The sequence below is a fragment of the Syzygium oleosum genome, unplaced genomic scaffold (assembly GCF_021117445.2).
Source record: "Syzygium oleosum isolate NSW1041296 unplaced genomic scaffold, Sole_v2.1 Sole_v2.11, whole genome shotgun sequence".
In the NCBI taxonomy this organism is placed as follows: domain Eukaryota; kingdom Viridiplantae; phylum Streptophyta; class Magnoliopsida; order Myrtales; family Myrtaceae; genus Syzygium; species Syzygium oleosum.
In genome coordinates, this window is record NW_026607495.1 from 4,204,550 (window position 1) to 4,216,682 (window position 12,133).

The window sequence follows — 12,133 nt, forward strand, 5'->3', positions numbered from 1 at the left end:
GATTGTGCATTGGGTTCGTGTGCCAAGTATGTGTGATCGGGTGGCGTGTTCGTGTGACGAGAACGTGTGTTTGTGAAGTGTATGTGAGGTATGAATTTGTGCGTGGCCATGTATGTGTGTGGTCGTGTGGTAAGTGGTATGAGTGGAACGAAGGTACGGGTGTGTAGGATTGGTTGGAAAAAGGTCCGTCCTGAGGCATGTTCGTTTAGGCCGGACGATGCCGTCCCTGACGAGGTGACGATGCCTGGCCCGACGGGCTGATGATGCCTGACGTGGTCAGAAGACCGTTGGCCTAATGTGTTTTACTCGGGCGCAGTAGAAGGAAAGTGTGTGTTGGATTCCGTCCTGAGGCGTGTTCGTTTACGCGGGACGATGCCGTCCCTGACGAGGTGACGATGCCCGGCCCGACGGGGTGACGATGCCTGACGAGGTCAGAAGACCGTTGGCCTGATGCGTTTTACGCTGGCGCGGTAGTGGTGGAAGAGTTGAGAATGAGCGGGAATTGGTTTGAGGTGCGAAGTTTGAGAAAGTTACGCATGGTGTGAGTAGTGTGCGAGTGTGTTTGTATCGCGTGATGTGATGCTTAATTATAGGGTAGAAACTGTTAGGCACGGTATGGGACGTGCCCAAGTGGTTTCTGTCTTATAATTAAGGCACGCGCGCGTCTGTGATGTATTTTTGTGAGGTGCTGGTTGTATTATGGTCTAACGTGCAGGAACGTGCATGATGGATTCCAGGTAGGTTCGTGTGTGATTGTTAGATTGATTGATCGTTGTGTGAGATGCGTATTCTGTCTGGCGGTATGTGAGTGCCTACGTGGTGGTTGGGGTTGTACACTTATTGAGATTCGTCTGATAGTTGTATAATCCACAATTTTAGACCCCCAGTCGTAAACCTGGGAAGTTCGCCTCTTCTTTTTGGAAGTTCGAGGAACCGCTTTTGGTACCCGGTGGAGCTACAGGTGAGTGTCCGGAGGCTCAAGCTCGAAGAATCAGGAGCAGAAAGGAAGGCGACCAGTAGGCATTCCCTAGGCTATTTTAGGGGTTGTTTAACTTGGGTTATCCGATAGTGAAGTTAAGATAACCAAACCCCTGAACTTTTGTTAAAACGGTGGCAGAGGATGTTCGTCTGTATTTATGTCTGTAATATGATGTTTGTATATCTGGTGCTGAATGAAGATGTTGCTGTTTGATTGTTCTGATGTTCTATCCCGTTGTCGTCATCTTTTTGTCTGGGGTTTTTATATTCGCTTTCGCATGTGGCTCTGATATTTGGGTTGGGTCGGCAACGTTCCTGGGACGTCGCAACTATTCGATCGGAGCGGGATGTCACGAGTTCGATGGGGTTCGGGGCGTGACATCCCCGTTTTGAATTGGTATCAGAGCAAGGCTAGTTCGATACTGGCAAGGTCGAGACCTGGAGTGATAAGGAGCGACGACTTCAGGGTAGTCAGTTAGGGAGCCCTTTGTTAAATGCATGTTATGTTGTTTATGCATGCTCTGTGAGTACGCGCCTGTGATTGCCGAGTGGTTTATTGTGCATGTGAGGTTGATTGAGACGAAGGTGCGGCAGGACTTGAGGTGAGTACGAGAACTCTGTTGAGTGCTTGGTAGTGTTGATTTGATGTTAGGTAATCGGTTTGATGGTGGGTTGTTGGTTGTCGAGTGCTGGTTGTCGAGATTGGTGCCTAGGGTTTGGACTAGTGTAGTTGGCCTAGACCCCTAATACCCGTGTGGACTTATAGCAGGTAGGAGAATAGTAGGAAGCTGATACAATGAGCAGCAAAGGAAAAGGAGTAGGAAGAGTCCCAAGAAGGGGCGCTGGAAGAGGAATAAGAGGTAGAGGTCGTGCTCGAGCTAGAGCCGTAGAGGACATTGATATGGGTGCTAGAGTGGTAGAAAACCTTGGAGTTGGTGTAGGAGCTGCAGTGGACTCCAGAGTTGATGTTAGACCTGCGGAAGATCCGCGTATGGAAGGAGTCCTCAGAGTATTAGAGAAGATTGGGAATATGTTGGATAGGCAAGCTCAAGAGCGAGATAATGCGACCACCCAAGCACTGAGGCTGCAGCTACTGTAGTTAATGAGAATGCTGGTGTTAGAGGAAATCAAGCCCAGCAAGGGCAGGTTCCACCAGCAGGGGTTAGATAAATGCCCCAATTAGTGGAGCAATTCATCAAGTTGAAGCCGCCTTAGTTTCATGGTCCTGGTGACCCCGAGACTGCACCGAGATGGGTGGAATCATTGGAGAAAACTTTTAAAGTTTTGGGGTGCACCGATGAAGAGAAAGTAACGTTGGCGGTATATCAATTACAGGAAAATGCCCATGATTGGTGGAAGGCCACAGAAGGCAGAGTATTCCCTGAACGAACGGCCCAGACTTGGGCTGCGTTTGTTGAGAGTTTCTATGAGAAGTATTTCTCGGAGAACGCCCAGGAAAAGAAGTTGATGGAATTTATGCGGTTACGCCAAGGACAGATGACAGTTGATCAATATGAAGCAGAATTTGTGATGTTGGCAAAGTTTGCCCCGACAATGGTAGAAAATCCACGGGATAGGGCTCGAAGATTCCGGGACGGATTGAAGCCGGATCTTCGGAGTCAGATATTATTGCACGACCTTAAAGATTATGGAGAAATGTATAGGCGGGCTCAGATTATTGAGCAGGATATGACGAAAAGAGCCGCTGTGTCTGGATCACAACATATCTCAGCCGGGGACGATTGTCAGCAGGGGAAAAGACCGATGATGAAAAATCGACGTTTTGTCCCTCCGGCAAGAAGCAATATTGGGAAGTCGGCATATCCGTCTAATTCCGCCTGTAGACGATGTGGGAGATACCATGGGAATGGTCCCTGCCCAAGTGTGACTGGGGCATGCTTTGGGTATGGTGGAATGGGACATCACATAAGGAATTGTCCGAATATTCAGGTTCGACCACCCTCGTCATCGCAGACACCTCGGATTGGGAATCCGATTAGTGCAGCCCCGCCGGCTAGTTTGAACAGACCGCCAGCACAAGGACAAATGTACTCCCTAACACGGAAGGGCATTGAGAATATGCCAGGCGAAAGTACAGGTATGGTTTCTCTATATAATTATGTGGCATTTGTTTTATAGATTCGGGGGCATTGCACTCGTTTATGTCTGCTTGATTTGTTATATGGCTAGATTGAAATGGTTTTCAAAACTATCGGCGTGTGTGATTATGCCATTGATGAATAAGATGTGCATGTTGTTGGGATGTTCAGACTGTGAAATGGTGTTTGGTGGTGTAGAAAACATGATAGGCTGCGTTGATCATGTGTGATTTTGAGATAATCGTGGACTTGGATTGGTTAGTTAAACAGAATGCTGTAATGGATTGTACTAGTAGGGTGACTCAGTTTAGTCTGGCTGGACACCTTTGATTTGAGGTTGTAAGGAGCCGAGGAGGAACCTCGATAGTTGCGTTGATGACGGAATTTAAGGGAGAGATTTTTATCGACCAGTTATACAGATTCGAAGGGATATGTTGGGAATATGTATATTGGATTTTAGGGGCAAATGGGAAGGAACCAGTTTTAAGGATTAAGACGGTCCCATTGGTCAAAGATGTTTGGGATTATTACAGGACTGAAGGTACCAATTGGGAGAAAGGAATATTGAGATGTCATCACCCCCATTTGTTTCGATGGCTAAGTATAGTTGTAAATTTTGAGGACGAAATTTTTATTAGGGGGGAAGAATTGTAAGAGTCTGAATTTTCGATCCTTTTCCCGGGATTTAAGAAATGAATATTTTGGCCAATGCACTTATAGTGAGATCTCACCCGGAACAGCGCATTCTCGGGATGCTAACCATAGGGGTAGGGCTATTACGGGATTGAGTTCGCACGACCAAAGAACTCGACCTGGGTTCGATCTTCGACCATATGGATTGACGAGGGAATGTTTTGAGCCAACCGAGACCGGTCTATTCGATTGATTGTGTTCGAAGGGAACTAGCGACAGATCCTCGCAATTATATGATAACCGAGGTCGTCCCGGGTAGAGTAAACTTAAACGTGATTTGACTTGGTGTCGGTTACGGGTTGAGAGCGCGTAATCCCAATGAGCCACCCATTAGCCAGAAATAAGCTAAAGTTGCGATTGTTCAATTTTAGTCATTTCTTGGAATTCGGGCCCGGGAATCGAGAATTTTGAAAGTGATAATTTTGAGCGGCCGCTGACGTTTTTGGCTTGGCCAACCTTGGGGCCACCCATTTCTGCAAAAAAATGGATTTCAGTTCGGGACCGGAAAAATTACGATTTTGCCCCTCTGGACACCAACGTTGATTTTGAGGCCATATGAGATTATTTTTCGAGGCTGATGTCATTTTGGGGTGGCCACGCACATTTAGAGTTGTTATGGTCAAAAATTGAAATTTTGGCTCGGAAGTGAAAAATAATATTATTTTATTCCCCAGGACTTTGCAGTCAATTTTCGAGGGCTTAAGAGGCTATTTTCGCGATTCCGACGCCATATTATGTTGCCCACTCACATTTTTGGTTAATACGGTCGAAAAATGGAATTTCGGCCCGAGGCGGAAAAATTATTGTTTTGCCCCTGGACCCGGTACTGGGTATTCCGAATTTTGGACTGGAGAATTGGGAATTATTAAATTAGAATTTCAGCTCAATTATTGGACCTTAGACGCTTTTGCCCCTCAATTATTGGATATGGACAAACGAGGACCGTTGGATCAAGGGCAAAATGGGAAATCGCGTAGGATCGCGACAAGTGTCACCACCAGCCACCCTATTTGACCACTTTGGACCGGCCCTCTCTCTCTCCTCCCTCATTCGGCCAGAAACCCCCCCCACCGATCAGCCCCTCCTCCTCCGCCGTTCCCTCTCTCCCTCACCAGCTCTCTCTCGGCCAAGGACGCCGGAGCTCGCCGGACCGCCGCCGTGCCGCCGCTGTCCGCCGATCGCCATCGCTGCTGCTGCCTCGTCGAGCCACCACCCACTAGCAGCACCGCCCCATCTCGTCTCTCTCTCTCTCTCTCTCTCTCTCTCCTCGTTCGGCGCAAGGAACCGCCGTGTACCGCCGCTTGGAGGCCGACCGCCGCTGCGCCAGAGCTCGAACAGTCGAGCCGCTACCACCGTGACGCTTCAGCCGTCCATACGTCGCCGTCCGTACGGCATCTGTACGGCGTCCATATGTCGCGCGTACGTCGACGTCCGTACGGTGTCTGCACGTCGACGTCCGTACGTCGACAGCGATGCCGCCGCCGCCACTGCTGTTCCGGCCATCCCAGCCCCTTGTCCAGCCAAGTGTCCTATTTTTATTAGGTAAGTGACTCCCCCAAACGTTACCTAGGACCTCATGTATTGTTAGACTAGTTTAGGACTCGGTTTAGGTGGATTATGTGGCTGTTTTGAAGCGTGGATCGAGGCTGGAAATTTGGGTTGTTGTGGACTATTTAGGATTGAATATACGAGGTTTAGGAGGTTCGGATATGGCTGTGATGTTGCGGATCGACTGTGGTTAAATTGTGTGTTAGATTGGTAGTTCTATGGCTTGTATGTTTTTAATTGAATGACGGTGCGAATTGTTGTTGTTGGCTGATTTTTGGGTGATTGTTAGAATGAATATGGCGTGGTTATGTGCCGTGAGTGTGTGGCCATGAGGCGTGGTGGTGCGATTGTGCATTGGGTTCGTGTGCCAAGTATATGTGATCGGGTGGCGTGTTCGTGTGACGAGAACGTGTGTTTGTGAAGTGTATGTGAGGTGTGAATTTGTGCGTGGCCATGTATGTGTGTGGTCGTGTGGTAAGTGTGGTATGAGTGGAACGAAGGTACGGGTGTGTAGGATTGGTTGGAGAAAGGTCCGTCCTGAGGCATGTTCGTTTACGCGGGATGATGCCGTCCCTGACGAGGTGACAATGCCTGACGTGGTCAGAAGACCGTTGGCCTGATGCGTTTTACGCGGGCGCGGTAGAAGGAAAGTGTGTGTAGGATTTCGTCCTGAGGCGTGTTCGTTTACGCGGGACGATGCCGTCCCTGACGAGGTGACGATGCCCGGCCTGACGGGGTGACGATGCCTGACGAGGTCAGAATACCGTTGGCCTGATGTGTTTTACGCGGGCACGGTAGTGGTGGAAGAGTTGAGAATGAGCGGGAATTGGTTTGAGGTGCGAAGTTTGAGAAAGTGACGCATGGTGTGAGTAGTGTGCGAGTGTGTTTGTATCGCGTGATGTGATGCTTAATTATAGGGTAGAAACTGTTAGGCACGGTATGGGATGTGCCCAAGTGGTTTCTGTCTTATAATTAAGGCACGCGCGCGTCTATGATGTATTTCTGTGAGGTGCTGGCTGTATTATGGTCTAACGTGCAGGAACGTGCTTGATGGATTCCAGGTAGGTTCATGTGTGATTGTTAGATTGATTGATCATTGTGTGAGATGCATGTTCTGTCTGGCGGTACGTGAGTGCCTACGTGGGGTTTGGGGTTGTACACTTATTGAGATTCGTCTCATAGTTGTATAATCCACAATTTCAGACCCCCAGTCGTAAACCTAGGAAGTTTGCCTCTTTTTTTGGAAGTTCGAGGAACCGCTTTTGGTGACCGGTGGAGCTGCAGGTGAGTGTCCGGAGGCTCAAGCCCGAAGAATCAGGAGCAGAAAGGAAGGCGACCAGTAGGCATTCCCTAGGCTGTTTTAGGGGTTGTTTAACTTGGGTTATCCGATAGTGAAGTTAAGATAACCAAACCCCTGAACTTTTGTTAAAATGATGGCAGCGGATGTTCGTCTGTATTTATGTCTGTAATATGATGTTTGTATATCTTGTGCTGTATGAAGATGTTGTTGTTTGATTGTTCTGATGTTCTACCCCGTTGTCGTCATCTTTTTGTCCGGGGTTTTTATATTCGCTTCCACATGTGGCTCTGATGTTTGGGTTGGGTCGGCGACGTTCCTGGGACGTCGCAACTATTCGACCGGAGCGGGATGTCGCGAGCTCGATGGGGTTCGGGGCGTGACACAAATACTTTAAACTTTTTTTTTTCACAAAAAATCCTAAACTTGCCCATTGTGACACAAATATCCCCAACTTTTTTCGTGTCATGAAAAAACCGAAATTTATACTTGTGTGACATATATACCCTCTATTTAAGGTCCATCCAAGGTATATTTGCGCATTGGTATAAGTTCAAGGTTTTTTTATGATGCAAAAAAAGTTTGGGGTATTTGTGTCATAATGAACAAGTTTAGGGATTTTAGTGACACAAAAAAAATTAGGATATTTGTGTTGCAATAGGCATAGTTGAGGTTTTTTGTGATATTAACCCTTAAAATATAAGGCAATAGGAAATCGTATTCTTTCTTGATTGGTCAAAGTTGATTTATTGACTCACATATATAAATAAGCGGTATGTGAAGATTTTCTTCGGAGAACCTACAGAGAACTTTAGCGAAGACTTCTCTGAACAGTCATACATGAGATTTGTGTTGTGAGTTTTACATTCAAATTGAGTCGTTTATTTATTTGTAGACAGTTGGGTTTGGATGTAATTTAATTGTGGGAAACACTTGAGCGTATGAGCTATTGTAATTATGATTCTCCGATTATAGTGGAATATTTGTTACTAGCTCTTTCTGTAAAGTTAGTACTGACATTTGGGTCAAATCATGTAAATCTTTGGTGTCATTATTATTCCTTATTTATTTTTCTGGTGATTTGTTGTTGATTTAAATTGCAAGATATTTTCAGTTTTCGCGTTAATAATACAACAGGAGCCATGGCCTTCTTCGCCTCCATACTCTCCAAAATCGAAGAGTTATCCACTGAGTAACTAAATCGATGCCTCGGCCTCGTGCTCTTCTCTCCCAATTCACCTCCACACGCATTCTCATGCTACGAATCGGATGGTCCCTGCCCATATCAGCGAGCTTGAATCTAAAATTCTCAAAGTCTATGTAGGTGCGAAGCAGATCATCCTCCGAAGCCAAAGTCCTCAAAGCGTCCAGAAGGCCCGCTCCCGAACGATCTGGCCCATGTCCTCTGGGATTCAAAAATTGACATTGCAGCGGTGCCCATCGCGCGGGGTGGCGAACGCTGGCGACACTTAAAGTTTCTAAGGAAAGTCAATGTGGGGGTTGTGGTTAGGGTTTTGGAGGTGGATCTGTCATTTCCATGGCTTGTTCTTCGATGTGAGTTCTCTGTGCATCGAGGTGGTTCTCCATTTCGTTCGTAATTGGAGATTCTGATCATTGTGACAAAAAAAAAAAGAAGATGAACAATAAAAGATTAAAAAAGGATGAACAGTAAAAGGAAAAGGAAAGTATAATCTGAAAATTTCAAAAAGTTACTCTTCCACGGCATTTTGAGCCACCTCTTGACCGTGTGAGAGCCGCATCAAGAATTATACTTGTGCAACCATCTCTACATATCGATAGGATTACCTATATGGTACAAATCATTTGATAGTAAATGTTTGATCTATTATTATTAGCATTGCAGCGGAATCATATACCTAGAAATCATGTACTTTTTAATTTACAGGGTTACTAACTTTTGATATAAAAAAAGTATGTTTCAATGTATAGTAGGCAAAGTAAGGACTTTACAACGGGAAAAGTAAGTTCTTCGCACTTAACCCTAAACTTTTGTCATTAGTGGTTAATAGCCATTTGGGAATCGAAATATGGGCTGATCTTCCAGTTAGCAGATCAATATACAGTCCATCCATTCATTAGCAATCATACAATTTGCAAGTTCTTTCTTTTTCATTTGCGAAATTTTTTATGTTTGAGTTATTGCTCAAGAGACTTTTGAGTCGTCCTTGGTTTACCAAATCAGATTCTCCCATTCCATTCAGTAGCAATCATTCAACAACTTCTAATTTTAAATTATGGAACATGAGATTTAAGTGAAAGTTTCCTCTTACCAAACAAAGTAAAATATAAAATGCCGTGTCAACATTATTTTTCGACGTAGCTTTCCATTACATATATATATGAACTTGCTTCTTAGAGTCTCGAATTGCTCATTGCTTGGAAATCGCTGGTCGTCTTATTATATTTACAAAAGACAGAGATGCAGTAAAATGAGTCAATACTTATCCGAGACTCAAATGTTGCCCCTTGAGAAACACGACAATTCTGCAACAACTCTACAACAGTGATAATTTTTCGTAAGATATTTCAACAAATTTACTTTCTTAAGATTAAACCCTTGGTTTATGTCATGTGATTTTCATATATACTCAAAATTCTTTAGGTCATTTAGTATGACAACGCTCTTTAAAATGGTATTTTGGCCACCCAACCCAATAATTGATCTTTTAGGGTAAAATTAGTGAGGTGGATGATGGCTCCAGCCTTTCATTCTTTAAGGTATTACAAGACGTAACTTTTTGTTATCCTGACCGTATTCTTATATCAATGTAAATTTATATCTCAAGTCAAGGTCGTGACACCTTTGAAACAGTGAAGTAAGATGCCGATCCAAATGGAAAATTACACACGATTTTTTTAAATATCTTACAAAATAATATGTCCTCAAACTAATAATATCTGGGGCCTAGCGTGCCAGGCATAGGGGCCGCCCCTATATAAAATGATTCAACACACTTTGTTTTGCAATCGATCGATCCCGGTAGTCATATTATCTAGGAAACGAGCCTGTTGAGTACTACTTCTATCAAAGAAAAAATGGATCCTCCAAATCTCCTCTTGCTTCTTCTCCTGTTTGCTTCCACCATAAACGCCCAATTTCCAGCGACCTACTGTGGTTCGACCGGCAACTTCACCGCCAACAGCACCTACGAAACCACCCTCACCACCCTCCTCTCCTCCATCTCCACCACCAACTCCTTGTCCCTCTCCTACGGCTTCTTCAATGCCTCCACCGCTGTCTCCGGCGCCTCCGAAACCCTCTTCCTCTTTGGCCTCTGCCGCGGTGACTTTACCGCCGTGGGCTGCCGTGCCTGCCTCAATGACTTGGCCTCCGACATCCGCCGCCTCTGCCCTTTCCAGAAGGAGGCACTCCTCTACTCCGGGAACTGCATCATCCGCTACTCGGATGCCTCGTTCTTCGGTGCAGCCACGACAGAACCCACCTACGTGGCGAGAACCTCTAATAATGTCTCGAGCCCAGACATGTACGATGCAGCAATGAGGAAGCTCCTGAACGGTCTGCGGGCCGATGCGGCGGGTGGTGGCTCGCTGAGAAAGTACGCATCAGGGAACGAATCAGCGGGGCCTGACATGATCTACGCGTTGGTGCAGTGCACGCCGGACTTGACGGAGCAGCAATGCAACGACTGCCTGGTGATAGGAGTCCAAACGATCAGAGATTGCTGTGTCATGTACACAGGAGGACGGTTCATGGTGCCAAGTTGCCTGATCCTGTACGAGACCAATCATCGGTTCTTTGACCCGGTCAGTGAACCACTTCCACAGCCACCAACGTCACCGCCATCGCAGGAGGGATATGTGCTGCCTCCACCACCAGGTATGTAGGCTCTTGTTCAGGAGTTAGGTACACGGTGTTTGGGTCTTCTTCTTTTTTCTATAACATTATGCAGGTTTCGAGTGATATTCACACAATCAATTCTTCATATGAGCTTAATCTACATGCTCTATAAATCAAAGGACTTTTGTTTATAGATATATGCTCAGTAGATCATGTAATTTTAACTGATAAATGCTCTTTGACAAAAAAGAAGTTACCGGTTGGTCCATATTTTTGGGAAAAGAAGACATGTTTAATCATCGATGCATTTACATGGATACAAGTAAACTATCACAGTCAGTTCATTGAGTCACAACTTATGGCATTCATAGCTCACAAGCTGTCTTATGAGATTGTGAGTCTAGGGTCACACTGGTTTTTTCATTAGCAGTGATCACCACCACAATGGTGGTCATCTCCATTGCGGTCTTCTGCTAAGATGATAAAATCCATTGTTGGTGGTCCGCATGTGTATATTGGTCCCATATGTGCACATTGGGACCTCTAGTAACTCTGCAAATATTTGCAAACTTGCATCGGATGTTCCTTGCTCCACTCTGTTTCTGTAAAACATTTCACTGTCTTTACTCTGATTTCCGTAAGAAATTCATGAAATTAAAGAATTTGAAGTGGAAAAGGCAACCGATTATCCCTAGAAACTTACAAATTTAGAGAATAAAGTGATATATTCCAAATCTTTTTAGACGAAAATTGGTAGGATGACAAAATCCAGAAATATGAATAACTTTCCCTTAAGTTACCAGAGAACGGCGCGATGTATTTTTCACATCGTAATTTGTGGTGCGTATCTGTTCTTGTTATATCTTTGCAACATGAGTCTCGTTTTCACAGTCGTAATCAGTGAGCAATGATCATAAACATAATGTGCCTTTGCTCTTGCAGTTGGAAAGAGCAATCCGATGAGGACTATGATCATTGCGGCTTGCGCAAGTGTTTCTGCACTACTTGTCATCGGCGTTGTCGTCATGCTCCTGAAAATGAAAAGGAAGATGAAGCAGTCCAGACGAAGTGTTGAAGGCGAGTCTTTATCCTTTTGCATTGGAATAGCAACTATTCATGAGGTTAAAAAAGATCATGAAAATAATTAAGTTGACTAATTACTATGATTTTTCACCAGCAAAGTAGTAAGAGCTGAATCGCTTTGAACAAATAGGCCAAAAACTTTATAAGGGTAAAGGGTTTAGGGTTTATTAGTAACGCCTACAGGTGCAATTATATATACTAAAAGTTTGTGAAACTTTCATTATGCAAACTATAAGGTAATGATGCTCGCCCAGAATGACCGCATTTATGTCTTCCTAGGTGAAGTTGTGCATGAAATTAGCACGGCAGAGTCACTGCGATTTGATTTCGGCACTATCAGAGCGGCAACAGATGACTTCTCGGATTCCAAGAAGCTTGGACAAGGCGGTTTTGGTGCTGTTTACAAGGTAATAATTAACAAAGCACATTCACTACTCCCTTGTGTTCAAAATTTCAGCAACCAACTCTTCAAAGATGACATCAATATAATACTCTTCGAAATGCTTCAATGTACCAATCAATACTCACAAGGACATACTTTGGTGAAATTTCAGGGTCAGCTCTCCAACGGACGGGAAATCGCAGTGAAACGGTTGTCGCAGAATTCTAGCCAAG

The 12,133-nt window shown here is 45.0% G+C and overlaps 1 protein-coding gene across 1 annotated transcript; it reads left to right on the forward strand.

Annotated features, from left to right (window-relative positions):
• Positions 1-9,668: 9,668 nt before the first annotated feature.
• LOC115673776 (cysteine-rich receptor-like protein kinase 29) lies at positions 9,669-11,757 on the forward strand. Its single transcript, XM_056316051.1, has 2 exons — positions 9,669-10,474; positions 11,378-11,757. The coding sequence occupies exons 1-2, from the start codon at positions 9,673-9,675 to the stop codon at positions 11,581-11,583; spliced, it is 1,008 nt and encodes a 335-aa protein (XP_056172026.1). The 5' UTR covers positions 9,669-9,672; the 3' UTR covers positions 11,584-11,757.
• The last annotated feature ends 376 nt before the right edge of the window (positions 11,758-12,133 follow it).